The sequence below is a fragment of the Lacerta agilis genome, chromosome 9, assembly GCF_009819535.1.
Source record: "Lacerta agilis isolate rLacAgi1 chromosome 9, rLacAgi1.pri, whole genome shotgun sequence".
Classification (NCBI taxonomy): domain Eukaryota; kingdom Metazoa; phylum Chordata; class Lepidosauria; order Squamata; family Lacertidae; genus Lacerta; species Lacerta agilis.
The window spans coordinates 32625580-32652178 of NC_046320.1; the positions used below are offsets into that span (position 1 = coordinate 32625580).

Sequence of the window (26599 nt, forward strand, 5' to 3'; positions counted from 1 at the left end):
AGGGCAGGGCTGCCTTCAGATGTTATTGAAAAGTTGTGTAATTCTTTATCTCCCTGTCATATGATGGGAGGGCATTCCACAGGGAGGGTGCCACTACTGAGAAGGCCCTGTGCCTGGTTCTCTGTAACTTTACTTCTCACATTGAGGGAACTGCCAGAAGACACTCAAAGTGGATCTCAGTGTCCAGGCTGAATGATGGAGGTGGAGACACACTCTCAGGCCCTTTAGGGCTTTAAAAGTCAGTACCAACCCTATGAATTGTGCTCGGAAATGTACTGGGAGCCAGTGAAGATCCTTTAGAACTGGTGTTATATGGTCTTGGCAGCCACTCCCACTCACCAGTCTAGCTACCGCATTTTGGATTAGTTGTAGTTTCCAATTCACCTTCAAAGGTAGTCCCACGCAGACCTCATTGCAGTAATCCAAGCGGGAGATAACTAGAGCATGCACCACTCTGGGGGCAGGTAGGTTCTCAGCCGGCGTACCAGATGGAGCTGGTAGACAGCTGCTCTGGACAGAGAATTGACTTGTGCCTCCATGGACAGCTGTGAATCCAAAATGACTCCCAGGCTCCGCAGCTGGTCCTTCAGGGGCACAGTTACCCCATTCAGGACCAGGGAATCCTCCACACCTGCCTGCCTCCTGTCCCCCCAAAACAGTCCTTCTGTCATGTCAGGATTCAACCTCAATCTGTTAGCTGCCATCCATCCTCCAACCACCTCAAGACACTCACACAGGACCTTCAATGGTTCTGATTTGAAAGAGAGGTAGAGCTGGGTATCATCTGCATACTGATGAACACCCAGCCCAAACCCCCTGATGATCTCTCCCAGTGGCTTCATGTAGATGTTGAAAAGCATGGGGCAGAGGCCAGAGCCGTGGGGCACCCCACAAGTGAGAGCCCAGGGGTCTGAACACTCATCCCTCAATACCACTTTCTGGACATGACCTAGGAGGAAGGAGCAGAACCACTGTATAACAGTGTCTCCAGCTCCCAGCTCTTCTAGATGTATGTCATGGTCAATGGTATCAATTTTTACTAAATTGAAAAGTTACCCTTCCTTGTAGGAGAGTTACTCCAGGTCTCCAATCATTTTGCTGCCCATTTCTGTACCATTTCCTGCTCTGCAATATTGTTTTTGTGACCTGACAACCAGAACTGTGCACAGTACTCAAAGTGTGGTCACACCATTAGGTTGTATAAAGACATTTTTTAAAAATGGAAGTTTTATTTTTGACCCCTTTCCTAAGGATCCCTAGCAAGGATTATTGAATTTTCTCTTTTTGCAGCTTCTTTGGGTTTATAATTGCTGTCACAGTAAGCATCTTTTCTAGGAGAAAATGGGTGTAATATCATTGTACCAATATTCTGCGGTCCAATTATTTTCTTTACTCTGTTAGCCTTTTCCCTTCAGATAGCAGAGAGTCAATTACAATAATAAATGAAGTCCAAAAAGAAGTCTAGCAACAGAGTGCATTGTGATGTCTCCATATGGTGCAATAATTCTGAATACTTGCCCGCCTATGATCTGTTGTATGCCTTCCAATCCAAGTATAGTAATGATTTATAGAATTCGGCCTCAAGAATTTGACAATTCTACCCCGAGCAGGACATTTAATAATTTGTTCTGTATATGCAATGAATTGCATCCAGTGGTGTCTTTCAGCTGACACTAAGGCTTCTGTCGGTGGAATGAGAAGGGAATAAATTTTCAGCAATTTCCTCTCCTTTCTCCCCCAGCCACATCCCTCTAGCCTAGTTTTATTACCCAAGTGTTTTTGTCTTGGCTGCAATGTGTCCTTCAATTCTGATAATGCCTCTTGCTTGTCCAAATGGAGGAGAGAGGGGTGTGCAGATGTTTATAGAGACTCTATTGTACAAACATAAAATTTACTTTAGTTGCTTTGCCCACTTTTGCTTCTGGCCTTGGCCACCAGTGGCATGAGAGAGAGCCAGTGTGGTGTAGTGGTTAAGAGCAGTAGACTCGTAATCTGGTGAAACGGGTTCGTGTCTCTGCTCCTCCACATGCAGCTGCTGGGTGACCTTGGGCTAGTCACACTTCTCTGAAGTCTCTCAGCCCCACTCACCTCACAGAGTGTTTGTTGTGGGGGAGGAAGGGAAAGGAGAATGTTAGCCGCTTTGAGACTCCTTCGGGTAGTGAAAAGCGGAATATCAAATCCAAACTCTTCTCTTCTTCTTCTTCCCCATCCCAGGGTATTGTATAAAAGACTTGGGGTTTACACTTGTGTAGTGGCAGCTGATGCCTCATACACATAGGAATAATTATTAGCCTGCTAAATTTAGGATAGATAAAATGTTCCTTCCATGTACAGTAAATGCTGATACATTTGGCATCTAGATAATGTAAAACCTACTACTACCACTGAACATTTAATTGATCATAATAGTGACTTGTTGTCAATTGCATATTGATAGTCCATGACCCATTTCACTGCTGTTTTTATCATCCTCACCTGTTGTCACACCACCTAATTTTATTTATCCCTTCAGAGATCTCCTTAAATCAGGTATAATGTTCCTGCTTTGCTCCTCTCTCATTCTCATAGTAAGGGAGCATCTGGCAAAGCAATTAGGAAAATACAAAACAACAAATAAACACATTTGAGCTCAGGATCAAAATATTTGTTTTGCAGGTGGGAGGGTGGTGGAAGGCAGACACACCAACTCTATGGGGCTGAAGCCTCTACAGCCCTTTCCCCTCCCCATGTTTAGGGGGCAGAGGAAGCCTGGCAGGATGTTGTCCTGACATGGCGTAGCCTGATGGGATATCAACCCGGGCCTGGTCAGTCTCTCCTGAATCAACAGTGATGTCAGCCCCACAATGTTGGGTGCAACTTGGTGCCTGTGGTGGAAATACTATTGAAAATACTGTTTCAAAAAAGCACTCGTGCTCATTTGTTACTATAAAAGCCTATATCACAAGGATGTTGGAGAGACATATGAAGCTAATCTAAGTTACATTCCTCCAATAAGCACAATTTTTGGAAAGGCTTCATGACCCTTGTGTCCTTCAAAATTTATCTCTTCATTTGACAGAACACTGGAAGGCTGCATATTATGCATTGCAACAGACTAATGTTGCAATGGGTATGGTATATGTAATACAAAGTGAGAAACTGGAATCACCTACATGTTCCAGTGTGTAAGTGGACATGGCATCAGGTGAACGGTGGAGACAGTCACCTACAGGACATGGTTTTGCAGGCTGGCTATACATTGCTTACCTTTGCAATGTTAGTAGGCATTCTTATTAAGACTATCCGCAGCCAGTAAAACAGAATTCAAACCATGTGTGCCTTGCATATTGTTATGCAATATGTAAAGACATATTGTTCCACGATGAAATTATATTCAGTTTATGTATGCTTCCGATTGTGAATTATCTAGTGTATAGTGCAAGTGAATGTATGTGTGGCCATGATTACTAGATAAAATTGATTTAATCTGCCTGGACGTTGTTTACCATTAGTCATAGAAAATTAATATCAGAATGTATATGATCCTTCTGTTTGTTTGAATAGTACAATGACCTTTCTGGATATTGTACAAATGAGTTACACTTTGTCTAATTGCAGCAAATGCACTTAGAAGGTGTATTTGCATGTTGTATGAACTACTCTATTAACCACTGACTAATGGCTGGTTTACAGTTTTAATTGTTGCTCGTCTGTATTGGTTATTGTACTGCAAACATTTTGTGCATATAAGGCTATGTCACTGCTCAGCTGTTTGATGGCCACCCGAAAGCATCAATGTTTGTTTTCTTCAATGGAATGACTGCTGCTATTTGTTGGCATGTTTCAGCATGCTCTTCCACAGCACAGAGCTGATAGACCTCCTGCTAATGGGCAGGAAGGAGAACTGTCTTGATTTGATAGCTTGTGCAAACTCATTGCATGGATTTGATGAAGAAGCTTATAGTGGATAGTGAGAAAAAGCAGTTCTCGGAAATCCAGGGGAGGCCCAATTGTGTCTCCTCCAGGAGTATGAAAAGTCATTTGTTTTCCGTACAGCATGATAATATAGATGATGATGATGATTAATTTTGAAAATGAATCTTGAAGGAGTCGATCACCACACCAGATGACACTGAATGCAGCCAGTGGCATCTGTTGAAGATGTTTGCTTGTCAACATTGCTGGCTGCAGTAGATGTAGATGACTAAGCTAGCATAGGAAAACACTGAGAAAGGAGTACAAACATGCTGGGAATGTGGGCTGGGAAAGCACATCGTTGTTTAATACTCTGTTCTGCCATGTGATGCCCAAAACCTTCCTGATTCAGTGCATACCTTAAGCGTGTAGTCATCAATGCTCATGTGTGAAGCGCTGGCACAATCCTGAACATGCATGTTGATCTTTGTCAGGCTGATGGTGTGGCCAAACCCCCTATGGGTTTGGACAAAATGGTTAATGAGTCTCTGTAGAGCTTCCTTGGAGTGCACTGTCCATTAAAATCCAGATATATACTCATTTGTATTAGGAGAAATACATTTGAGCATAAAGTTATACGGAATATAACAACTCTGGCATAATTAATATGGGTGTGCTGCTGAAAGTATGTGACAGAAAAACTACTCAGGTTAGCAAACAAGAAATCCACAGCAGTTCCTCTCTCAGTTTTTGTAGTTACAGTTGATAATCAGTTTTCTCCCCCAAAAAATTATTTTATGTCTGCTATCTCAATGTTTATGATAGTGAGTTACACACGGTGAGGAAGTATTTGAGCATGCACTGTGCCTACAAGGTAAAGTGTTGTAAAGCAATATGTGTACATGAATACTGAAGTGTAGTTGGGTTCCCATGAGGCAAAACACAGTGATAACAGAAAGAACCTTTATTGAACTAACAGAACTGGACAACAGGGGCAAAGCAACTGCTTATATACATTTCTGAAAGCCCAGGCCACTCCCACTCCCAATGTGATTGGCTGTCTAAACTTCCAAGCAGCTAATCATGACTCAGAGTTTAAGGGCCAATGGCAGAGGCCCACATCCTGAAATGTTCTGTGATTGAATGTCATATATCGAATCAGAACACAGGAGCTCAGAATCCTTAGTCCAGACTCAAGCTCAGGCAAACACAGACCACTGAATACGTAACAAATACTGACAGATTCCTGGTTTGCATTATCTGAGTTGTGACGGGGGTGTGGGGGTGTGAATCAAACATTCTGAGTGTATGTCCTTATTGCCCACATCTCTAGTTACCTCATACATGTATATAGTATTCCTTACCAATGAGTATGTGTTATGTGTCAAAGAATTTAGCTGTTCAGGAAAATCAAATAGAAATATAGCCATATAACAAAATATTCCTGAGGAATTTGAAGATATGCTTTTGCGTTTCTCATACCTCTTGAAATAATTGATAGTGCTTTACATTTTTTAAAGCGAGTGCAAATAGAATTTATGGTTACAGTACACTGAATAGAATAACTGCATCTGCAGTATATCATTATATTTACTTGTGTCATGCTATGCAATCTGCAGTATATAATTCCACTAGGTCTCTCTTAGCCCTCTCCTCGGTGGTGTTATTTTGAGGATTCATTAATCCATACTGATCTGTTCTGTAGATAGACTCACTCACTCTCTCTCTCTCTCTCTCTCTCTCTCTCTCTCTCTCTCTCACACACACACACACACACACACACCGAGTTTCCAGTAATATAGTCTCCCCATTGGTGCCACTAAAAAAGTATGGCAAAAAGTATGGCAAATAAGAGACTTTCAAAACTCCCAGGGTTTGTTGCTGGATTTAAACTATTTATCAACTTGCACAAATGAGCCGCACAGAGAGCTATAGTAAGGGAGAATAATACAGAAAACCTAGTGTGCATATGTGTTGCACATGCAGATCCAGACCCCCTGGAACTCAGCTCTTGTTTGAACAGGTCAAAGTTCCCTTTCCTAACTAAGATTGACTTTCTGGGAATGAGGGCTAAACTGAACTCAGCAGAAGGCTTTTAATCCCCTGTAAGTATGCTGATGTAGAAGTCAATATAGGCTGACTACTTTACCTTAACTAATCTCAGCTAATTAACCTTGAATAAAATAGTATGTAGGCTAGCATTCAGAAGTCTCAAAGAGTTTAATAGATTGCATGACAACCAATTCTACACACACAAACACACAAACTCCTCAGCAGAATGAGGTCCCCTCCAGATTGGTTTTTTATTTTTTCCCCTACCACATATCATTAATGCAATAATAGTGAACTAGCAATGAATTTATGCTGAACCATCCACATATATAATAATACAATCTTTATTGTGGTCCAACGACCCATAACATGGATTCAGAATAAAATACAGATTCATACAGACAACCCCCCAGGGAAGGGAGACCAAAGCGTTATTTGTTTAGTCATGGGTATGTTGATCTTTGATTCGTATGACTACTGAAAGAAACTTTGCCACAGCCACTGTCATATCATTGGACTTGTCGTTCAGAAGATATTTGATATAGCAGGCTTCAGATTGACCGGGCCGATTTGCCAATAGTGGTTTAATCAATAGTTCCCTAGCTTGATCATATTGTTCACAATGCAATAAAATATGCCTCATGCAGTCGACCATCCGCATGTTGTTCTACAATGCTTTCCCAAAGCTACCACATTATTGTCATCTGGAGCAACATCCTTGCACAACAAAAGCAGGACACCCCTATCCCCAAACATGAAAAGCTAAAACATTTTTCAGTAGGATGCTAAGGGTTAACACTGATAGGAAGACAAAGCAGCATGTTACCCCCCCCCCTTTTGCAGGTATGAACAGTAGTGAAAGCAGGATTGATTGGTGATCAAGAATGTACAATAAAAAGAAGGGCTTCGGGGGGGGGGGATCCTGAGTTACAAGAACTGTTGATACTTATATGTACATATAACTTTTATTGGTATAGATGCTGTTGTGTTTCCAATGGTTGGACTTAAAAAATGTTATGGTGCATGTGTGAGGACCTGGGGAAGAGCCTAAACAAAATTAAAAATTCCTTCCAGTAGCACCTTAGAGACCAACTAAGTTTGTTCTTGGTATGAGCTTTCGTGTGCATGCACACTTCTTCAGATACACTGAAACAGAAGTCACCAGACCCTTATATATAGTAAGAGGGTGGGGAGGGGTATTACTCAGAAGGGTGGTGGAAATGGGTGATCGGCTGATAGGTGAGGTAAACCTGTTGATGACTGTTAATGACTGCAATTGGTCTGTCAGGAAAAAGCAAGGGAAGAGATGGGGGAAAGCCTGTGAGGTTTGGGGACTGAATCCCAGGACAAGGGCTTCTTTGAAGGTGCATAACTAGCCACTGTCCCTCAGGATGTTAAACCCAATTTCCAAGACAGCACCTAAGATCTGAGAACATGACAGTCCTAAATAATTTCACTCAGTTGTGGCATGTTTGGTTGGGGTAACACTCTTTGGAGTTTCCAATGAAGAATGCTTGAGTAGCAGGAAAGGAGAACAGAACTGGTTTTGCAGGACTCTGACCCTTTAAATGAAGCATGTGAAGAACCTCTTTTCAGTGGATAATTGGTCTGATGCAAAATGAATTATTTCCTTGTATATGTTCCGATACATATTTAAGACTCCAGTTACATATGCTACTCCAATGAAATGAATGGGCTTTAGCCTGTGTTCTTATTTACATCCAGTCCAAGTGGTGGTGGCATTGCCTGTCAATGTTCTGTCTCAATGGAAAGAAGGATAGGGACAAAATTAGAATCAGTTGATTCTGTCTGTGATTGGCTCAGGCTCCGCCTCCTGTTTGGGCTCCACCCCACCATGCTCAATAGTAACAAGCCACTGCTAATCAACAACAATATTAAATGTCATTAAGTGAATCTTAAAATAGATTTTAATGTACCATGGCTGGGTCCTTCCCCCCCCCCCCCCAATTTAGGGCATATACTTCAGTCTCTCTCCCCCCCCCCAATTCCCCCCCCCCTGACTCCTGAGTACTTGAATTGTCTATACCACAAGCAATTTTCATTGACAGGAAAAATGCTGAAAGTATCACATGTTGAGTAAGCCTGCTTTCCAACACAATTTATTGCAAATTCCAGGGGTAGCATTCAACTAACTTTTACTCTGATAAAATAGGAAATTCTTTCCAGTAGCACCTTAGAGACCAACTGAGTTTGTTCTTGGTATGAGCTTTTGTGTGCATGCACACTTCTTCAGATATGGCAGACCAACACGGCTACCCACCTGTAACTTTTACTCTGATAGACATTATTGAAATTAAGGGATGTAACTAATATTCATTCATTTAAGTTGATCCTTATCTAACCTTATCTATCAACTCTGAGTAAAGGTTAGTTGATTACCACCACAGTATACACCACCCTTTCTATTTCTGCCCCATTGTTCTTGTGTAGCAATAGATGGATATGCAGTAAACTATGCCAGTTTCCAGAATTTGTTTCTTCGTTGTTTTTGATTATTTCTGAGCCACTTTGTGTATGACAGTAACCCTCAGGTGATGGTGACATGCAATCTGATGGTATTTTCTTATTTTTCTCTTCAGGATATGTGAATCATGATGCTCCCCTTGGATCGTGTGAAAACAAGTACTGTGGTTTGGGTAGGCACTGTGTTGTTAACAGAGGAACAGGGCAAGCAGAGTGTGTCTGCATGGAGCACTGCAAGCCTCACTTCAAGCCTGTGTGTGGCTCAGATGGTGAATTCTACGAAAACCACTGTGAAGTACACCGAGCCGCCTGCCTGAAAAAGCAAAAGATTACCATCGTTCACAACGAAGACTGCTTCTTCAAAGGTAAGCGTGTTTGGACAATGCCTTGAAGACTGCAGCCAGCTGCATATTTTGAAGTTAATTCAGCTGGAGCTCTGATAAAATTCTGCACGGTGTATTGTGAAGAAATGGTAGGAGACCTTAATCTGACAAAACTCTCTTCCCCTAGATATGTGTCTCAGCTACGCCCAGTTTTCTCTGTGTCTTTTCTGAGAAGCCTTGGAATATAGATCAAGCGTGGCTTTTGACACCGTTGTAACCAAGATTCCTATGACCTTGGTTTGAAGAGGTGAATAAAACTGTGATAAAGTAATGCAGTTCCAGATTTTAATGGAGAAATATGTAACCACGGCAGAGGCCATATGTGTATACCTTACAGTTAGAGGCCTAATCTTTGAGTTACTATTCTCTCTTGCCTTGTTGTTGTCTCAAGCTTTTGTATTATTTTAAGATCCTTATCTCGTTTTAAACTGGCTGCTGTCTTGTTTGCCACTGCTGTTTTGATTCTGCTTTTCACTGTTTTTATCTGTCGGGACAAATACTAATGTTTGTTTTGATTTTTTTTTAAATTGTTTCATGTGATTGTGAGAAGTCTTGGGGGCTTTTGAAGTCACAGGGCTATTACAATACACAACTAATGGGTGCTGAAAATTCAGAAAATGAGAGCCCGTGACAATTTTACAGTGATTGAACTTCTCAGTCAGGTCCATTTCTGAGGCCTATTTTATGTGCAGATTTTACAGTAGGGTTGCTATTCCCTTGTAGTTGTTTCTTATATTGCATCAGTATTTCAACTCCAGTACTGCATCTGTTCCACTGATACTGGTTTGAGAAGTACCCATCAAATCCAAGCATGTATGTGATGCAGAACTTAAGTTATTTCCAACTGAGGAGCCATATTTTTTAAAAAAGATGTGTGTCTTTAACTTAAAATTAACCCCTCTTCATACACACTTCACCATGAATACAATGATGCTCATTAAAATGTCTTCAAGAATTATAATAAATTCATCTCACTTTGATCAAATGCATACGGAATTACTGGTTAGGTTTTGCTTAAGTCTTGACCATTGATTTGTGCCTTTCTGCTTAGTTCAATTTCCCCTAACTTGATTCTGCTCCGTTAAGAGATGTGTGCTCTGTGGACAATGGAGTTTAATTATAGACACGATCCTGCTCTTTGATTGCATTTTAAGCCCATGTACATTTCAGTGCGTATCCATAGAAGTGAGAGACATAAGCTGGTATTTTAAAGTGATCTTTAAGTTCCCCCACTGTGAGCACAGAGAAACGATTAATCTAACAATAACTGTTAGAGGTGGCAAGTGGGATCATCTTAAAAGATGTTTCTGGTTGCGGGCAGGCCCTCAATATTAAATAGTGGGTGGACATAGCAGATGACACAGTGATTTTCAAGCAGAAATCTTTATTCTCAGGCTGCAACAGAACTGAACTGAAGGGCTGAGCCAGCCTGCTTATATAGTATTCAGTAACATGCAACAGTAACAACTCTCTCTCTAGCTACCCAATCCGTAAGAGGCAATCTCAATCCTTCATTTGCATGTGCAGACCTGAGTGAGAACTGCAGCCATGGTAGGCAGAGTGAAACTATGTGAAACACAACACCCCTAGTGGCCTAGGGTGAGAACTTCAATACATAACACTCAACCCAGTTCCCCCCACCCTGGCATGGGTGGAGTAATTGTCCTAACGCCGGGGTGGCACCATGATCACCCCAGACCTATCGGCCAATCATTTTGAGTGGGGTGATCGTAGGGGGGGGTATAAAAGTGGCAGCGCAACGTGTGCCAAGCACCTGCTTCGCATTGCCGAACACCCTCCCACCCTCCCTTTAATTTAGGTGTCCTCTGGCCTTGTTTTGGACTTCGGTTGGTTGCCCATCTTGGGACGGGGACAGGGTAGGAATTTTTCCATCTGGCAGATTGGCACTAGCCTTTTGGGTTTCGCCTACATCTTAGCAATTGTCACAACTTTGTAAGGTTTGGCGGTTAGGCATTGGCTTTTTGTTGAGTGGGGGAGGGGAGGTCAGCCATCGCCTGCCTCCATGGTCCAAGGGTATTCCATTAAAGGAATCCGGGGCCTGGATCCTGTCCGAAGTCTGCTTGAGGGGCTAGAGCCATGCCAGGCCTCAGGGAACACCAGGGGAGATGCAGGCGGGTTCCCCCAAAGTAGCTTCCTCTTGTGGTGGTTTACCCTTTCTGACTTCCTGCAAAGGGGGCAGGAGTTTGATATAGTCTTTTGCCAATGTCTAAGCCAATGTTGCTCACATTTGCTGTAATCAATATAGTTGTGGCCAAAATTTTGTCCAAAAACCTTAAACCAAAATTCTGTGCCAGTGTGAATTTCTTTATTATAATGGGGGGTCTTGACATGCAAGATACTGTTTTTCCATGCAGAAAACACACATACAGGAGCATTTCATACAGTACATGAGGCAGAGCTTTTATATTCAGTTTATTTCTGGCAAGCCTAACGCCAAGGAAGAAGTTAAAGTTATGGATACAATTTCAGTTCTGTTAGTACATAATGGAGCCTTTTAAATTTGAGGTCTACAAGATGTTTTATAAGAGTCTGCTTGCATTGGAATAAAATCCAGCCTACATTTTTAATATGAATGCAATACAAATGAGGCAATTTTGTTTTGTTTTGTTGGCTCATCTCTGCAGTGTAATAGAAATGCAGTGACCATTGCACTGCATTTTCTCCATTCCATAATTGCTGCCCTGCTAATAACTTTTGCATTGGGGGGAGCCTACAGTAATTTCAGTTTAAAAGTTGAGCATAACAGTTGACTGACTCGACTTGTGGAGGTCAGGCAACAAAGGAAGTGAAGTAGATGCTGATAGGATGGCATTTTAGGAAGAATGCATAATTATTGGAAGGGTGAAAGGTGTGGGAGCTGAAATTAGACTAGCGGTTCTGCATTATATTGAAGGGTGGTCTCATATGTGACAACCAGAACAATTAAACTCAGGAACACTTGTACATGTTGTTAATGTGCAGTTACATTCTGCTCGATGTAACTTTTTCATTTAACTCCTTTGCTGCAAATAGCTGAGATTCACAGACCAGAGTGCCTGCTGTCAGAATTTAAGTTGAGTTCTGCTGTCTCAGATCAAAGCCCTGCTTGTACAGCATCTTGTTTCTTGTTTATCTTCTGATACTGGAGGAAGCATTTAACCATCCTGGATAAGAACCATTTATCCTCTACAGAGTGTGCTTTCTCACCCTCCCATCAAGCTATCCATCGGAGTTCCTTGTGCATGCAAATTTACTAGTGAACCAGTAGTTTGGCCTGACCACTAATGGACACTGTTATTGGGAAATTAATTATACTGATGAAATTTTGCATGCTTGATGCCTACCTCTCCTTATGCTCTCCTTTAAAAATACAACAGGATGTTTTGATATTTGACAGTAAGATGGCTAATGGCTCCTCCAGATGACCTCTTTATTGTGTTTTCTTCCTGTTTTCCTTCAAAAAAGCTTACACAGAGGTTAGGGCATGTCTGATCTTTATTGAACATTTGTTCTGCTTTGCTTGCAGGATGGTTATACAACAATGAACATTCATCTTGATTTGCTTACAGGGTGTTTATGTATATATTCTGGTTAATCATTCACTTATCCCATCCTTTTCCATGCATTTCCCCATCACTGTCCTAACTGCAAAAAAGTTTTTTTTAAAAATAAAAAAAATAAAGTGGATTTGTTGTGCAGTGTGTTCTACTTCACTTTAATTGTGGAAACCTAAATTTCCAGTTTGCATTTGAATCCCTCCCACAAAGTAGTGGCACTCTAATCAAAAGGAACCTCACAGTTTGTTCTTTAGTGGTATTGACCCAATTTGCCTGTACATATCAATTGGAATCTCAGAAATGGCAGGTTAGCTATCGGCTATAGTAGCTCATAATAATAAGAATGTTCATTATGCCTATCAAAATGTATTTTTTTCATAGAGCTTGAACAGAATATGATTTAGATCATGACATTTTGCAGCATTATTATGGTGGATTATAATATCTGACTGTAAAAATACCCATAATTTAAATATTATGGGCAGTATCCAACAGAGAAATTCCATTACTGTGAAGAGTTATGGCTTGGCAGTGGAACTTCCCCTGTTAGTCTCTTTTGTGGGTTCTCCTAACCCTCTGGAGCAGATTTGGGGCAGGGTTCAGGGGTGTGCCGGGAGAAGAGACAGTGAAGGGAAATTCTGTTGCACAGATATCTTGGGATACCATATTTGAAACCACTGTATACTAGAATTTAAAAGGGATGTGGGTGGTGCTGTGGTCTAAACCACTGAGCCTCTTGGGCTTGCTGATCAGAAGGTTGGCAGTTTTACCTTTACATTAGAATTTAAGGAGATAGTTTATCTGGAGTCGTACTATGCCTTCTAAAGCTATGTAAGTACTACTTTTCAGAGATTGTCATATTTCCAGTTTTAACTGTTACTTGACAGAGAACTTTAGCCAAAACTTTCTGCCTGCCAGGAAAGTGCTTTTGCATTCACCCTATGGCAGGCCACCAGTCAGGCTTAACAACATACTGTACATAAAACAGGAGCACAAATGTGTCTGGCATCTGTTCCTGTGTGTTGATAAAGTATGCACAGATATGGCCATAGGGAATTTAATTTGGAAACTTGCTTCCCACTCATTATTTTGTCACTTTCTTTCTTCTCCCGTACCCCTCTCCAAAAATAAAGGAATGGACTCTTCCCCTCACTTGTAAAAGTACACAAATTGTGTGAGGCAGGGAAAAAGGATAAATTGCCTCCTTGTCTTTCCCTGGTGTCTGACCTGAATTCTTCCTGTGCAGACTCAGCTCAATGAGGAACTCAGTCACAGACCACATTTATCAAGATAAGGGAGATTCTAAACCAGCTAGGTCTTCTTGATTGTTCTTTGCTGTTGTACAACATATTTTCTTATACTTTTTGCTGGCTTGTAGAACAGTGGGAGGACATGAACCATGAGCTAATCTAGTGATGAGTTTGTTAGATGCTGCCAACCATAGGTGTACATTTCAATATGTTGTCCTGTTTCATTTCATGGTGGAAAGCTGAAGCGTGTTCCTGAAAAAAAGGTAAACAACACAAAATACATAAAACCACAATTTTCATATCTCAGCTAAGAGAGATGAAGCGTTTCAACCTGTTTAGTGCTCTCTCCCTTCATTCCATACTGCAAGTACATTGGTAAATCTCTCTCTGTGTTTTTTGTTCTGTAATCGTTTATTTACTCTCAACATTTTGTAATGCTGTCATCAGATTATGAGTCTGAACAAAATTTCAGGGGAGGAATTAACATTCAGTAACTGAAGAGCAAAGACTGGTATTTGTGGTGTCCTCATTCTCAAGTAAACTTAGAGAACAGAATGTGTTATACAATAAGTTCCAGGGACACTGTTTTGGTACTTTTGCAACTGCTTCTCATTGCTAGGCTTTTCCTGTGGAGATATTAAATAGGATTCTGTTCTCATTGACCACTACAATAGTGGAGGCAGGTTGATAGTGACTAGCTCAATGTCACTCAGTGGTGTTCCTGGCTGAATGGGGATTTGAACCCTGGTCTCCCAAGTCCTAGTCCAGCACTTTAACCATTACACCATGCTGGTAGTGTATAGGGATGTCTAGACAGATGAATCACAAAGCTTCTGCATTTTTTGAGTTAACTGGAAAGACAGATCTTTGAGTGTGTTCAGAAGCCACCTTGGCCATTACTTCAGCTGGTTTTCAGCCATCTCCTTCTACCCTGCACTGTTGCAGGCTGGTCAAGTGAGAGAACAGAGAAGTGTTTGATGACAGTAATAAACAACATGCTGTTGATTGGTGCCAACGTGCCATTAACAACCCGCTGTGGGTGGCGATTGCAAATGATTTAGAAAATGTTCCACTCTGATTCTGACAGTGTCCTTAACTGTATGTTCTGTCAGCATGAACGGATGGCTAGCTTCTGCATTCAGAAGCTCAGAATTGTCCTTTATCTTGGGAACTGAACTTCTTTTCTGTGTAACAATAAACTGTGAAAGTGGGCAGTGATGTCATCAGGCATTGCACTCCAAACACATTGTGCAGTAACTAGGAGAAAATTCATGGCTGGCAATTAAAGAGACTTCATGTTGTCACTCAAGGTGTGTGAATTGCACAGTCTGTAGCCCTGCTGATTCCACGTCCTTATTGTGGAAATTTTACACACTTTTTGTTGTTTCCCATATGCCTAGGGCCTGCCCCTCTAAAGCAGCGTTGGAAACACAAATTTTCAAAAGATTTCATATTCTCTGTTCCCCTTGATGATGCAGACTTTGTGACAAAGATTTTTGTATATATGTATGTTATGCCTCTTCCCTGCAGAGAAGAGTAAGTGAGAACAGAAACAGAAGTTCATAGAGACCAAGGCCAACTCAAATACTGTGGGAAGGGTGTCTGCCACCATGAAGGAAGCATGTCCATTCTTTAAAAAGCCCCTCCCAGGACCCTGAGCTGTTTGATAACTACTGTCCAGTCATAAATATCCTTTTCTTGGGCAACACGATTAAAGGTGTTTCCTTATGCACACAAGTTGTGCAGTTTTGTGCAGAACCTACATGACATTGTTGGCATCAAACTGCCAGCCCCTGTTCCCTCACCCAACATTTCCCTCTGTTTAATCCAGGTTTACCCTTTCCCAGGGAAATCCAGTAAGTGTAACAACATCTTGCTGGCAATAACTCAGTGACTCTTTTGCAAATTAAGCCCCCTATCTGGAAGCACCTAGAGAGAGTGGGAACTGACTGACTGAATATATGTATTAATATAATGGATTATCTAGACCAGAACAAAATAAAAAATATTTCTTATTTTGTTTTGACTATGGCAGACCAGCATGGCTACCTACCTGTATCGAGACCAGGTTATCCCAAACCTGGGTCTCCAGCTGTTTTGGACTACAACTTCCATCATCCCTAGCTAACTGGACCAGTGGTCCCATCTCAGTCTAGTTTCAGGCCTGGTTCTAGCACCAAAACAGCCTGGGTTGCCCTGATTGGTGACCTTTATGGGGAGAGCTACCTTGTTGACTCTTCTTGACCACTTGTTAGTCTTTGATACCATTAATCACGGTATCTTGCTGCTTGCTGGATTGATACTGGGAGGTACCAAGCTGTAGTGGTTATGCTCCTATCATTGGGACAGATTATTTGGACAGAGGCATTTTCAGTATGTAGATGATATGCAGCTCTATCTCACAATTCCTTCTGAATCAGGAAAAGCTGTTCATGAGCTAGACTGGTGTCTGAAGGCAGAGACTGGCTGGCTAGAGTCCAGTAAGCTGAATCTTGATAAGACTCTGGAGGTACTGTGGATACGTGGCTGTTGAGTCCCAGAATTAGGCATATGACCTAATGGGGTTGCACTCCCCATCAGGTATGTAGCTTGGCATTGGTTTTAATTCGATGATTTTAAAAATTATGTGTATGCTGTTCTGGACTCCTGTGAGAAAAATGGTAGGGATATATATGTTGAATCCCAAATATAAGGTTATCAGGTTATCTAACAACTGAATTGCAACATTATTTTCAAGTCACTGGGACTAGAACAAACCCAAGAAACAAAACGAAAGGACATCACTCCTGGTGGGAAGAAATATTTTTTCCCCTTGTTTTCTTTGGTTATATCCTGTCACATGTGGCAAATGAGAACTTTCAATGCAGTGAAAGTATTTTCATGCCTCATTTCATTGCCTTGAAGATTTTGTAATGATTTGAAGAGGATGACTGAGTAGGCATGGCAGTGGGAATCTTCAGGGTTGGCAGGTGACAGGGAGAGTGGTGGCAGCCAGCTGTACAAAGTAGCAGGTGCCAGGACAGTAGGTAGGAAGCAGGACAGATGGTGACACTTATAGGGTGGCAAAAATGTATATCAAATGAATTCTGCATAATGATGTTGCATGGTAAAGCAAGAGTAACATAGCCTAAATGTGAATATGTGCAGTCTTACCATTTTGTAAAGTGCAGCTGAAATCAGTTTCTTAACTATAGCGACTTTGGTCACATAATTATAGTGATATGTAATTATAGTTATATGTATACATTATGCCTGATTTATGCTCAAATGCTTCAGATGATGTTTTAAAATGGTTTGGAAATAAGGGAATCTCCTTTTCATGTTACTCTCGTAGTAGACATATAGTCTAAAATATCAGAAAGCAGTAAGTAGGGGGGTGTATTTCTTTCTTTCGTCATTTGCTTTAAGCTGTTGAGTCTTTGACAGGGCATCTTATCTCTCTTACACGACAGAAAAGATGCACACAAGTAGTTGCTTTGGAGACTGTAAATTATAGATTAGTATGCAGACAATATATGAAGCTACAAAAGAGATCACACAAGGTCAGATTGCCTCAAATATAATGAATGGGAAAGGAACAACATCCATATAAAATATGAATATTTCTGAAAGTAATCTCAACAGTGGCTGGTAAGAAATATTTGTACAATAATAAATAGCAAAAATGTTCAGTGTAGTTCTGTGTTAAAAGATGTTACTCTTTGCTAAAGGATGATACTTCTGTAGATAAGAAAGGATAATTTTGTACCTTGACCTTTAATGTATCAGTATTTGAAAGGGACCAAATAAATTTAGTCTGTGATTGACAAATAATTTAAATATAAAATCTTGGAGTTCCATGAGTGGATTTCCATTCATATGTTGGGGTACTCTTGGATCTTGGCTCCCGATTCCACTTTAACCCTCAGATCTGCTCCAGAACATTGGCAACTTTCTGGAACAATCTCCAGAAATTCCAGAGGAAGGAAGATTTTGAAAAATTACCTCCCACACTTCAGTTCAATTAATTTAATTTAATTTAATTTAGGCAGTTCTGCTGGATCTATGCTCCTTCAATTTATGAAACAGGGCCTTCCTAATACGTACAGAAGGGGTCCTGTGAATTTGGTTTCTAAATGTCAAGCAAGTTCCCAAGTAGAGGACATTGCAACATGCAAGGTGTTGTCAGTTCAACATGGAGCGATGGAGAATGGGACTCCTAACTCAGTCAGAATTCTTACGTTATAACAAAATGGGTTGGAAATCTCTTGATCAAAATATTAGGAAGCATCAGCTTATTTCACATACCACATTCCTCATAAATAAATATCCTTTTATCTCACTCAATAAGGGTATTGAAACTGATAAACTAAAGACCCCAAACTGAAAGCTGGTATTCAGGTGACCAAGCAGATATGATGATTACTGGGAAATCTGAAAGCAGATAATTATTGTGCTTCAAACTTAAGCTATGAACTCTACCACTTTTAGAAGCAAAGTCAGGTTGTGCATAGAATAAAACGGATAGTTGTGGGAGTTTTGTCTCTCCCTTCACACACTGAAACCAGTCTCAGATAGCAGAGGGGATTATTATTATCTTTATTTGAAAATGAGTTCTGAAGCAGCATCCCAGAAAGTAAGCCTTAAAATTGAAAAACAAATCAGGGGAAACAAAACAGAGTGGTCTGTGAAATCCACCTTCACACCATTTACAAACTCTCTGATTTGGGGGTGGGGGTGGGGTATGCAGTGGCAGGCAGGGCCATTTCAGTGATTGCTGTAATAACTCCACAGGCACCCAATATAATTTAGGTTGGCTTCTTTTGGTTCCTGCCAAATAGGGATGTAAGAAAAAAATCATTTTCTCTCCGCCCTGTATTTGTCACACCCAGCAATGTCTCAGTTCCACTGTAGTTGGTCTTCTGCCCAAAACTACACTATTCATCTCACTATCCATCGTGGCAAAATTATATTACTTACATAAGTTACATAATTAATTACATTGTCATTATGTTATTTCACCCAATTCATTTCAATGCAAAGGAAATCCATTGCAGATAGTGAAGAAATGTCTGTAGGAAAGTAACACAGGGTGCTGCCTTATAGTGAATCAGATCATTTTTCTAACTAGCTTGGTATTATCTGACCAGCCAGTTTTCAGACAGGGGACATTCCAAGCCCTACCTGAAAATGCCATGGATTGAATCTGGGGCATTTTGCATGCAAAGCAGATGTGCTGCTAGTAATCTGTGATACTGAGCTGTGATACTTTATCTTTAAAATTATTGTTGTTGTGATCTACATATATGTCAACTACACTACACTTTATCAATTACTCCTTAATGATTTCCAGTTCCCTTCGCTAATCACACATTAATCTTCTACTTGCTTTGAAGTTTGGTGTGCCCATTGTTCTTGCTTCATTTTTAATAGAAGCTCTCTTTATTATGCCTTCTATCTGGATAAAAGACAGCATGATCCTTACTGAAGGTAAAATAGACATGACTACTCTGTATTGAATGCCTTTAGTGTTTTGATCATTGTAATGGATTATTATTATAACATAAATGCATACTTTGCTTCTCAGTGGTTGGTAGCTGAACTGCTGAACAGGGATAGAAAAAAACTGGACATGCATTTCTTTGTAGAGACAAATTCTGTTTGGGCTCCAGTGGACAAATATTGGCCAAATGCATTAATTTAAACCATATTTGTTTGTACTTCCCAAGAAAACATTATCATAAATCACCACAACAAGCCACAACAAAGGGCAGGCGAAAGGTGTCCCTTATGCATTTTCTGTTCCTCAAACTCATCCCAACCCCCCACCGCGAGAGGCCTGAATAACATTACAAGGCACCTGTTTTAGGCTGTCTTGAAATATGAACAGACAAATGTTTCTTACAATATAACCTATTGTGGCAGCACCCAGTTGTAAACTATATAATAATAAAAGATACGAAAAGTAAATCACTCCTTATCTTTCAATATCATTGCTTAGAGATGCACAAACTGACCTCATAATAAGGCACAATTTACGGTACTCACCGAGTTACAAATCTAACAGTATAAACTCAAATGAAAGTTCATGACTGTTGTATGAGAATTTGAAGTATCTTTCATTTTTCTGCACATTTGTAACACAAGATGAATCTTGGAAACATCACATGAGTAACGTGGTGCGGTTTTGCTGCTTCTTGCATCACAGCATCATGCAGCATGATGCATGCTTCTATGAATGACTGTTATCACATGGAAGACTTTCTGAAAGTTGAAGTGTACTTTTAGGGTTCTAAGAGAAGTATCTGAATTGCTTGAACATTGTGGCATAGTGCAGTGAACTTCCATGGTTCTTTCCGAATTTTTTTTATATGCTTTCAAATCTATTGCTCACTGAATATTTGATGACACAGGAACACTCCTATTATTTAACTCCACTGAAGGTAACAGGACTAAACTGGCTTAAATAACTCAAGATTTAACTGACATTTGAATGCTAGGCTCATAAAGGGCAAGAATGTTAACTCTCTTTGGATTTATGGCCCTTTGTCTTATATGACGAATAAGAAGGAAATGCCATCTGACTGCAAATCAGTCACACTTCTCTTTTATTAATCTTCATTTCAAGTTCAGCTGTTGTTGAAGGCTAGGAAAACATTTCTCAAGATAATGTTCTTTGCAAATGTGTCCCAGCCTTTTCTCTTGAAGTCTGTATTTAATGAAATTGATAACAAATTGGGCCAATAAGGAGAACTAATTAGATCCACAGGCTTTCTGTTCTTCTATAATGATAACATTGATTTAATTTGAAGCTGTTGAAAGCACATAAGAGAAACAGATGAAACAAAAAATATTGCACTATAACTAGATTAAAAAAGGGTGCCCCAGGAAATAAAAGTGATTCAGACAGAACCTTGTGAAACCTTCATTCACTATAGTTTGGGTTTGGAATTTTATTTTGTATTCATCTTTATTAACCTCCTGGCAATTAAGTTTCAAACTATATATTGCTTTTTAAAAAAAGAAAAAAAAAACTTTGTTTCTCTGGAAGCTGGAGCAGGTGGCAGAAATATTTAGAGACCAGGGTTTTGATTGTCTAGAGGGCGAAAACACACAAACATTTTTGTATATGAAAATCTGCTGATGTCAGCCTAAAGCAGCAGGGCACTTGTTTCCGATCTGTTAAGAGCTTATGGTGTGTCTGCTTTTGTTGTTGAATGTGCATGTTGTTGGAAACGTTTAATAGATAGGGAGTGGGGGAAGCAAAACTAATGAATAATGGAACACAGATTGCTCATATTCCTATACATTTAATAGGTTCCAAAGCTTCCCCTCCCCGTCACTGTGCTCACCTGTTGCTGATGTGAACCTAAATTATACCTAATAGAGATTATACAATCAAAACATGGTTATACCCATTAAGCTGGCAGAACACTGGCTTCCTTGGTTGTATGGATTACAAAAGCCTTAGTACAGAAACTTACAGTATTTGGTAGCACTTTGTCTGATGCACAGAAAATTAAACAGGTCAGTGAACTCTAGATATGTAAATAAATGACAGGCAATGGTGGCTGCTGCTCATTGGGATTGGTAGGGTGAAAGACAGGGAGACAAGCCATAGCTAATGACTGGCAGAGCCACCCAACTGACTGGCTGTAAGTATTGTCCCCTCTGCTTTGATCTTCCTGCTGAGGAAGGAACTACAACTGCATATGTTGCAAAACACCAAAGCCTTTCCCCCTGGAAGCTACTTCCATTGAAGAGCTAATGAATGCAGGAGTGGGGCAGAGAGCCAGATCAAATCCAGCTTGGGAGCGTATTCAAACCACAGATTGGTGGGTCCCGCTAACTGCACAGGTTACTAAATGGTATGCACTCTGTGTGCCTTTGAAATGTGTCAAGAAACTGCCCTTGATGCAAATGTGCGACCAGGGCAGCATTCTTCAGAGTATATTACTTTAATTTGTTAATTTCTTTAAAAATCTATCCCGGTGGCTGATTCAGTTCTGTCCCAAATATGAAGTCCTTGTTATTTACCTATAAAGCCCTAAATGTCTTGTAGCCAGATTACTTCAAGGACAGCTTTCTCTCACATGAAACTATCAACATACTACATTCACCACCTCCAGCATGCTCTGTACTTCACTGCTTTAAGGGGATTGTTTGGTGGAGGCAGATGACATTTTCAAATGTGATGCCAAAGTTGCAGAACCGCTTGGTTTTTTCCTTAATGACAGATAGAAAAACCATGTTTATTTCACTAAGACCATGTTTATTTCACTAAGGCAATATGTGCCTATATTGCCACTGACACCACCACACATGGCTTTGTAATTTTTTTTGTAGCTCTCTCTTTTTATCGTTTTAATGCATTTTGTATTAAGCATTTTATTGTTATGTTTTTATAGGGCTGTGTACGGACCCACTGATCTGATGTGCAAATCTGAATTGGACCCAGTTTGGTCTAGAGCAATCCAGTCCTAATCCAGCCCTGCATGCCCCTGATTGTTTGTATTTTATAGCCCTGGAAAAAGAAATCTTTGGAAATTCCATTGGCTCAAATTGGAAAACCAAAATGGACCTAATATCATTGTTTTTTTCACATAGCATCATGGAATATGCAGGCATGCTAGCCCCTATGGAGGTGATCAACCCTGGTAGTGCTAGGCATTTTCATGCTAGCTACTTTAACATGTTTTAAAATTCAAATGACCGTAACATTTTGGTATTCACACATTTTGTTGTTCAGTCATTCAGTCGTGTCCGACTCTTTGTGACCTATTCACACACAGGAGAATGAAATTTACTGACATGGTAGTGCTCAAAGAGGGGATTAACCTGCCAATTTGCAGGCAGGTAGCTTTAGGAGTGTGTGTGTTCTAACTACCTTAATGTTCTCCCCCCCCCTCAAAAATACTTTTTTTAAAAAACCGAGGTATATAATATTACACTGTATGGGTGCTGATTGCCCACTGTGTGCAATGTACTCACAATACTTATGTGTGAACACACATGACAAAGTTCTAATGAAGACAGACACAGAAATCAGAACACAGCTAAACAAACCTAACTTGAAACCTGCAGACAAAATAGTACAGGGTGTGCTAAGGTGGGACTGAGATTGATTGGGAAATTATAGAAATCATTCAAACAGGTATATATATACTGTGAAGGAAACAAAACAGGCTTCACAAATGTCACCAAACTCCACCAAACAGTTTCTAAGAGAAAGAACTTAAAATAGTTCTGTATTAATGCATCTCCAATTCCCCCCACCCCACTGTAAACACTATGATAGGTCAGCTGCGTGGGGTGAGATCCTAGACCTGCAGCTCTCAATAAGCATGTCTCCTCCTCCCCAGCTTGACATTCTCTTTATGTGGCGGTGAAATTAATAATTGCAACAGTTTGGAGGCAGTCTGTCTGGATTCCCGAGAAACTGTTCTGAGCCACAGATCAGCACCAATTTGTACATATTTATTTGCGCTGACCCAGCCCACTCTGTAGTGATTTGCAGCTGCATTGACACAATCTAGACAGATCAGCCTGATTCAGTTCAGGATTGGCTGAAACAAGTGCACAGCGGTTTGCACAGATAATGCATTGAGAAAGTATGGCTCAGTAGGAAAAAGAAATAGTAAACTAGTGAAAAAAATCATGAAACCAACTAAAGCGGTGGTAAATGGTGACAATAATACAGGATCTTATTTTATTGGCCTTTCTAAATTCACAACTGCTAAATGGATCATTTCTTGATTTGCCCATTCCACCAAATCTGCAACAAAGGTCCTTGCCATCCAAATGGAACATAAAATTTTATGGCTCCCTAATGATGCAGGCTACAGCTGTACAATCATCATTTTGAAATCTGAGTACTCTTTGCTCTTAGATCTGCTGTCACTTAATCACACTTGTGAAAGCATCTTTAAGTGTATTTGCTTAAGCAGATGGCGAATGATTCCATCCATCTTCTTTATTGTATGATGAAGTTTTAAAGCAGAAGTTTTCATGATGGTGGAAGGAAAACACAGATTTGTATGATCAATTTTTATATGAAAGAACCAGCATTAAATGTAACATTACTGATATCGCAGGAGGTCAATATCTATCTATCTATCTATCTATCTATCTATCTATCTATCTATCTATCTATCATCTATCTATCTATCTAATCTATATGTAGGATTTGTGACATACAGCTCCATCTATTTAATCTATGGATATATAATCTAATGTTACTTTCCTTAATGGTTTTGGTTATTATTTTTCTTTCTTTTTACAAACAAGCCTGTGTTAACAACACACATACAAGTCCCATTTTAAAAAGCAAAACTAGTAATTAGGTTTTGAGGAAATTGCTTAGGGGAGCTCATGATTTAGAGGGTTGTTGTTTTTTTATTCGTAATTTCTTCACAGTAGCTCACTTTGCGTTTTCTGCTCTGTAGGAAGTAAACAAAGCAAAGTTTTGCAAGGTTTTATACATGCACCCTGATGCTTTCTCAATGCCCAACACACACTTACAACATTATTATTTTTTAAGGACAGTTGTTTGTTCAAATAGTCTGCTTCTTCTATTCATATTAGTGAGGAAGGCATTGCTGCCTCTCAAAGTCATAAGAACAATTCCTCAGGTGAAGTGTATGCAATTTGAGATAATGGTGAACATAGCTCTTTGGCTGTTAACGTAACAGATGATGTGGTTTCTCACAATTTGGCAGTCACCCCAACTTCTTCCTGGGATCCCTGTTGGTGGGGCCTGCTTGTTGGTTTCAGATAGTTGGTGCTGGAGTGCCCTCTTGTACAGTATACAAATGTTAATTGGAATTACAGGGTGCCTACTGACATTCCTGTGTGGCGTTGAATTCCCAATAAACTTCTGTGTTGAATACTTTCTTCAGTCATTCATTCCCTTGGATGCTCCCATCATCAACACATGTCAGCTCTTGATCTTTCAACCAATCACAGACACTGTTTACACATGACTCATCCTAAGGGCATATCTGTGCTTGAGTTTGGGTTACTTCAAACAAACCCTGTTTGTGCAGGGAGAAATTCGGAAGCTTGCACTTCTATTTTAGATTAACCACAGTTTAGTTTGTTGCATGAACTCAGAACTGTGTTTATTCTTAAGAATGGCTAGTTGAAAGAAGCTTGCTATGGTTTGAAGCTGACTTGTTTCAATTAAACATAGCTAAAATGAAGCATATTATATCCAGATTCAGGTGATGTGATAAGCTGTGGTGAATCAAAAAATGGAAACAAAAGCTGCTCAATGTTTTTTGAACAGCAGGAGAGGAGTGGGAGTGTATGAATCCCACATTCAATGTGGCTTGTTCTCTTCATTCTAAAATGTGTTTTAGTGTGACATCCAAATTGCACCTATGTAATAATATCTAGGGGTAGAAAACCATGAGGGTATGAAACAGGTAAAGAAATATCCAGGTAGGAAGGATTGTTGAAAAGCCTTCTCTGTGTGTGGAAGATCTGAATCGTTTTGATGATATTGATAAAATGTAGCTTTGGCATTATTTCCCCAAACTACATGCACCTAATAGTATTTTAAAACTCCATTTTCAGACAACAACACTGCTGTCTCAACTTAAACAAAATAAAGAATACAAAGCTGTTAAAGGAAGGCACCCATCAATTGTACTATTTTCAATTTCCTGGGCTGACAAGTGGTATCAGTTCCCAGATACATTCTTTTGCTGTTATGACAGTAACATCATGTTACAGCCACTGAGTCAGCATACAAAATTCAGTCTGCAAACAAGTGCAGAATTACAGAATTCTTTTATTATTCATCTTGTATTCCTCCTACCTGTTTTAAAAGTTCAACTTGCATGATACTTTAAAATGTTTACTTGCACAGTGCTTTCCTTCCTGGATCCTGGTCACTTTCTTATCTGTGCCACGACAATAAAACATTTAAGATGTTTGTGGTTAATTCTCTGCTGATGGCAGTGGTTGACCTTCCCCAGGCGGACATTTCTGAGGTTTGGGAAATTATTGGGGAAAAGCAGGGTTTAGTCCCAGGAATTTCCAAAAAGCCTTAGAGAGACTGAGCCTATTAGGAATAGGACAAAAGTGCATTTTACCCTTGTCTAGTTTTGCCTCCCTCCATGCTTTAATTCTCCACAGAAATCCACAAAACTAGATTATATTTATTTTCCATTGCATTATTTGCTGCTGTGAACCTCTGGACAGATTAATTACTGGAGACTGGCTCGCAAAAAAATATGGAAAAGATAATGAGTTTTACATAACAAATGTCTCTATTTTGAATTACATTATAGATTTCCATCTTTCATTGGTGAATTTGTTGGTCCTAATACCTAGGTGCAAAATCATAACAATTACTGAAGGGCTTTCAGTGTTATTTTGCATCACCACTGTTCCTTACCACGTCTGCCAATGCTGCTCACTATCTTGACTTTCTTCCCTGGGCCCTATCCTGACCTGAAGTCAATTCACACATTTACCAATAAGGTGTGCATGTTGATAACGTCGGGGGGGGGCAACTCCCCGGCCATAACTCAGGAACGTATCCAGCCTGTCTCCAAGAAGGCAGTTCCGAAATAGAGTCTCCGACATTTAGTGACCTGTGCATTTCCATGGACATCGGGCACACTCTCCGATATCATACAGAGTTAATAATACAGCGGAATTAACCAGAGATATGTACTACTAGCTAACTTTATTACTAACTAGGAAGGACAGAGTAAAAACATGTTTGCTGTCTGTGAGAGAAGAATGAAGAAGAAAGAACAAAAACAGGAAACAGTTTACAGCAACATCCATCTCCCGTGATTCCAGGAATGTGTGCTGGAATGTATAAACACAGTCTTGTGACTATGTGACTGCACAGTGAGAGGACATAGAAACCAACAATGCATTTTGTGTGTGTGTGTCTGTGTGTGTGTGTGTGTGTGTGTGTGTGTTCTAGCCCTCAAATAGTAGATTTGGAGTTTTGAGAACAGTAAATGAAATACTTAATATG

General features: G+C 40.1%; 1 protein-coding gene across 2 annotated transcripts in view; it reads left to right on the forward strand.

Annotated features, from left to right (window-relative positions):
- FSTL5 (follistatin like 5) overlaps positions 1–26599 on the forward strand; it is a 318694-nt gene that overhangs the window by 109586 nt on the left and 182509 nt on the right. For both annotated transcript variants that reach the window (XM_033159896.1, XM_033159897.1), the window contains exon 4: positions 8547–8795. In XM_033159896.1, the coding sequence (XP_033015787.1) occupies positions 8547–8795 (249 nt within the window). The remainder of the gene's footprint in view (positions 1–8546; positions 8796–26599) is intronic.